At 31.0% G+C, this 6,000-nt stretch overlaps 1 protein-coding gene across 2 annotated transcripts in view; it reads left to right on the top strand.

The window, feature by feature from the left end:
- The window catches only part of fabp (fatty acid binding protein), a 73,798-nt gene extending 70,519 nt beyond the window's left edge, over positions 1-3,279 (top strand). For both annotated transcript variants that reach the window (XM_072522959.1, XM_072522958.1), the window contains 2 exons: positions 314-591; positions 3,038-3,279. In XM_072522959.1, the coding sequence (XP_072379060.1) occupies positions 314-591; positions 3,038-3,091 (332 nt within the window). In that variant the 3' untranslated portion in view covers positions 3,092-3,279. The remainder of the gene's footprint in view (positions 1-313; positions 592-3,037) is intronic.
- The last annotated feature ends 2,721 nt before the right edge of the window (positions 3,280-6,000 follow it).

The following is a 6,000-nucleotide window of genomic DNA, read 5'->3' on the forward strand; positions in this document are numbered from 1 at the left end:
ACGGTTGAAGTTTTTGGAAGAAGTTTCTTTCAAATGACTTAGCATAAGACCTCTATTCTTATTTAAAAAATCACCGATTACGTCGTCACGCCCAAGTGTATAACGTCACTAGTATGATATATATGCCAAAAAATCATAATTTAAAAATAAACATCGACGTGTATCGGGAATTGTCTCTAAAATCGCCCATTCTCGAAAAAATGAATTTATTCAATAAATTTGTCCCTAACTATAATACTTCTGTTTCTTAATAACAGAAAAAATGTTATTTGTGTTGGTATTATAAATTACTTAAAATTTCTATTTGTTGCAGGTGTTGGATTGGTGGTCCGCAAAATGGGATCAGCAGTTTCACCAGTAGTGGATCTACAAAAGGAAGGCGATGAGTATGTTCTATCATCGATATCAACCTTTAAAAACGTAATTTTGAAATTCAAGCCAGGAGTGGAATTTGACCAAGAAACTCCTGATGGTCGTAAAGTAAAATCTACCATTACAATTAATGGAAACACTTTGCATGAAGTCCAAAAGGATGCCAGTGGAGCAGAAACTGTAATTGATAGGACATTTTCCGCCGACGAAATTAAAATGGTAAGTAGATTTTTTTTCCTTTTTTTTATCTTGAAATAAGATGATTATACACTGGAGACCATATAGTTACAAACAAAAAAGAGGAAGGCCACAAAAAATGGTCAGATGACTTGAAGAAACACGCAGGTCCGCAGTGGATACAAACTGCTTACAATAGAGACGTGGAAGAAGGAAGAGAAGGCCTATCTATCTATACAACCCTTGCTGTCCAAAATTGGACAGCAGGGGTTGTATAGATAGATAGAAGTAGATTTTAATAATGTGCCTTGTACTCAGTGACATTAGAAGTGTTCCACCCAGAAGAAATAATTTCTTAAATTTAATTTTTTGGCAACATGGTAACATCAAGAATGAAACAATAACGTTGTCAAGAATTTTTTTTATCAAGTAAAAAAATTAATAATGTGTTGACAGCTCTACCTTCTACTCTACTGGTCAGCGATTTGACGCGTAGTAGCAAAACGGTCTCGTAGAGCCAGTAGTCCAAGACGCCTATCTTGACGCTCTGTGGTATTTATAAATCGGTCTCTTCACAAAAAAGCAGGCCAGGCTTCAGGTTCAGTAGGCCATACTGTAGACTAGCGCGAAGTTTTATATTAATCAACAAAATTGCTGTTTTTGCTATTCTCTTTACAATTTCATAATATTTTCAATCAAATTTCTGTTCAGCAGCAGTTTTTTGGGTGTATTTTTTTCAAGCCTTTTACATGCGTTATCGCATTCGTTAGTAAGATCTTTTTTACGTTTCCTGTATAAAAATGATGAAACATTTCAAAAATCAAAACAACAAATTATGGTCAGTTTTGATATTTTGTATCTAACTGTCTCCCCCTCGTTAGATACACAAATGGACTCTTCCGCTGTGACTGTATAAAAACATGAAAATGTTTTAGGTGCTAGGTAATAACTCTTTTTATCGCACTTTAATATAATGATCGAAATGATAATTGCAAAAATCCAACATTCTATTTATATGAAATTATAGTTATATGAAATTATAAAAATATAAATAAAAATTATTTGATAGTAAATTTAATTATTAGGTATATGAACTAAATAAGATGTTTAAAAATAAAAAGTTATATACTCTGTTTTCTGTATTTATAAAATTTAAATAATATATTTAAAATTAGGTAATAAATTTAAATAATATATTTAAAATTAGGTATATATATATATATATATATATATATATATATATATATATATATATATATCATATATATATACATATACATATACATATACATATACATATATATATATATATATATATATATATATATATATACATATATATATATATACATATATATATATATATATATATATATATATATATATATATATATATATATATTCGGTTTTTTTATAACGTCTTACGACGTTGTCCGACTCCCAAACGCCACTGTATTCTGTCTTGAGTTAGGTCTTCGTCCAGATTTCGAGCGCTAATCGCTTTCCTAACTCCCAGGTTCCAGCTCTGTGGTGGTCTTCCTCGTTTCCTCTTCTCTGGGGGTTGCCACATCATCGTTTTTTAGGCAATCTTTCGTCCCCCATTCGGCTCACATGCCCATACCATATGAGTTGTTTTCTCTCAATATCCTCAACTATAGTGCCCTCTATACCCATTTGTTGTTTTATCACTTCATTCCGTATTCTGTCGGCTCTTGATATTCTCATCGATCTTCTGATGGCATCCATTTCCGTGGCTTCGACCTTTTTCTTATATTTTTCGGTTATTCTCCATGTCTCGGCTCCATAAAGTAGGCTAGTTTTAACCATTGTCTCATAGATGTTCCATTTTCTTTTCTTTGATATTTCTTTACTTCATAGAACTCCGTTCAAACATGCTATAGCCCTTCGTGCTTGTACAATTCGATGTTCTATTTCTCGTTCGTCTTTTCCACTACGGTCGAAGATGACGCCCAGGTATTTATATTCGTTGCATGGATTTATTTTTTGATTGTCATCGATATCGAGTTGTTCTGCTTCAGCTCCAATTGAGAGGTATTTTGTCTTTTCTAAATTGATATTTAATCCCCATTTCTGGTATTCTTCAATCAAATTATTTGCTCCTAACGCCACCTGTTGTTTTAGGCATAGAAAATTACAAAAATAAGCATTTACATAATTTAATTTTTGGTCTAGATATTTCCCAATTTTTTTAAAGTACAGATTTTATTCATATATATTAAAGTTATTCTTTCAGTTAGAGGTTCAGGACTGAGTGGAATTTACACTGTGACCACATAATTGTTTTTTAATATTACTTCAAAATACATTCACAGAACTACAATGATGTAATATAAAATTATTTAGTAAATTTTAGAGGTAATTTTGTATTTAAAAAATCTGTCGAAATTTATATTAAGGTCTAAAGTCTAGTTTTAAGATACTTAATTGCATAATAATATCTTAAATTTTTTATTTATTTTTTTTTTAGGAAATGTCCGTGAACAACGTCAAGGCTACCAGGACCTACAAAATCCAAGCTTGATAGTTTATGATTACCTAATAAGTTATTATATTTTTTAATGTTTTTGTACTGGTCCGATGCGTAGTAATTATACCAAAATGAGTTTATCTATACCTTTTATTTTTTATTACGTTATTAAATTTGTACTGATTTGTAATTATGTATGTAGTGGAATATATACTCATGGAAATACAAGCATAGAATAAAAACGTGTGGTATTTTTATTGGATAATTTAGTGAAACTGCTTTCATGAACTGAATATACCTAGCATATAATATATATATATATATATATATATATATATATATATATATATATATATATATATATATATATATATATATAGTAAAGGCATATTTCGCAACGAGAATGATGAAAAAAAAAGGAAAAAAGGGATTAAGGTGTAAGGCAATACAGATGTAAAATTTTGATAATGTCTATCACAAAACTTTAGGTTGAATGAAGATAATAGTGTCACATAATATTTAAAATGTATTGTTCAATGTACTTTACAATTAAATGAAATGTTCAAAATGACCACCATTCACTTCTTCCACCAATCGAGGCGATTTTGGAATTCATTTTGTACGACTTCGGGGGTTAATTTGTTAATTTATTCAGTTATCCTAATTTTTAAATCAGCAATACTGTTTGGTCTATTAAAATATACTTTAGATTTTAAACAACCCCATAGAAGTAATCGAGAAGAGTCAAATCGGGGGATCTAGCTGGCCATTAGATCGTTCCATATCTTCCATTCCATCTATTGGGAAAAACCTCGTTTAAATAATTTCTAACTATACGTGCAAAATGCGGCGGAGCTCCGTCTTGTTGGTTGTAAATAGATCGATCTATCTCGTTTGGATGATTAAAATCGGGAAAAAATCTTCGTAATGAAGGCACTAAAAAGTTAATCAAAGAATCTAGATAAACCTCACCATCAACTCAAAAAAATAAGGACCAATAATTTTATTGTTAATGATACTAGCCCAAACGTTAACTTTTTTAGGATATTGCGTGTAAGTCTCGCACACCCAGTGAGGATTTTCTATGCACCAATATCTACAGTTCTGTTTGTTAACCGTTCCATTTAAATGAAACGTCGCTTTATCAGAAAAAACTATTTTGTTTATGAACTGTAAATTGGCGTTTATTCTTTCCATCAGTATTTCACAGAATTCTTGCCTTCTATCAGGATCATCTTCATTTAACTCCTGAACCAACTGAACTTTGTAAGGGTGGTATTTTTCTCTAAGCAAAACTCTCAAAATAGATGATTTACTTACATCATTGACGGCGGCAAGTTCTCGAGTTGTCTTATGCGGATTTTCCTCAATTTCTAGAAGTACATATAATTTTTATTCATCAAGCCATAATTAAATTTAATACGAGCACAAATATTATACTAACGTCTTTTAGTAACTTTAAATACCTAAATGACAGCAGCCTACTAGATTCATGTCAATTGTAACTTTTTTGCATCTTTTTTGGGATCGTATGATTTTTAGAGTTTCAGTGTCATTTTTGTCTCTGACGACTGGAGTAGATGGTAAGGTGATCATTGCGTTCTAGGTTCCACATTAATCTTTTGTTGATTATTTTTTTCCATAAGTTTACATGAAAAACATGTTAATGATATAGCACGATATAATTCTGCTTGTAATTTATCTTTATTTGGTCCAATAATAGGGATAAAAATGGCATTTTTCCAGATTTTTGAGAATAAATAATATTAAAAATTTGGAATAGAAACTCTTTTGTTTCTATGGGAAGTTTTTTAATAAATTGTGCTGAAGTGTCTTTTATGCTATTAAGTGCTTCTTGATAGGTAGTAGCTAGCTCATTAACTTTAGCTTAACTTTTTCCAAACCGATGATATATTTGTGCTGCTGTTAATGCTAGATATGTATTTCTGTCAGGATTCTTGTTTGCTTTTTTTATGATTCTCTTTGCTTCAGCTCTACATTTTCTGTACTCTGTTAATAGATCAATAGTTTTGTATAGGTTCCAAATTGTTTTACTTAATTTAATAGCAGCCTCACATTGTGTATTTAACCAGCTACTGGTTTGTGTTTATTTGTACAAAATAATTGAAGCTCATTAGTGTGTCATCAATGGAGTCTGAAATTTTGATCTGATTCATTCTGTCTGATAAGATTGGGAAGTGGTCACTACTATATAAATCTTTTAGTGTAGTCCAATCGATTTGGCTGATCTATGAGGGTTCGCATATGCAGAGATCAATGGCGGAAGATGTTCCCCTAGCCATATTGAACCTTCTTGTAGAGCCGTCGTCAAGTAAGCCTAGTTTCATAGTTTTAAAAACTTTTTTTAACATATTTCCCCTCGGTGTTGTTTTATTTGATCGCCATGTAATGGTATGGCTACTAAAATCTACCGTGATTATTTTAGGTAAAGGAATTTGTTGGAGAATATTGAGTAGTTTGGGTTTAGTTAGTTTCGTCTGATGGAACATAAATGCTACAAATATTGAACTTTAGTGGGGTCAGTAATGTTACGTCGACTGCTTAGATATTAGTTATGAGGTTTATATTTTGAACGGGTATATTTAACTTTATATATTTGCTACTCCTCCACTGACATAATTATGATTGGGTCGGTTGGTATAAAATCGAATTAATGTAGCTTCAGGTTGTGCGTTGAGTTATTTTTGAAGTGGGTTTCTTTTAAAGAAATAAAATCTAGTGCATACTCTAATCTAAGAGAAGAAGCTGTAGCATTGTTAAATTGGTATAACATCCACTTAAATTCCATTGTAATATACTATTGAAAATGATTTATTATTTAGTTGAGACACTTGAATCACTATCGAGTTCAGATGTTTCACGTTCTAATAGTTTTTCTAGTCTTTTGCGTAGTCGTGTGATTCGGTTTTTTAATTTTGAGTCAGTAAAATGAGCATGAGTGT

This window comes from Diabrotica undecimpunctata, chromosome 2, assembly GCF_040954645.1.
Source record: "Diabrotica undecimpunctata isolate CICGRU chromosome 2, icDiaUnde3, whole genome shotgun sequence".
Taxonomy (NCBI): Eukaryota; Metazoa; Arthropoda; class Insecta; order Coleoptera; family Chrysomelidae; genus Diabrotica; species Diabrotica undecimpunctata.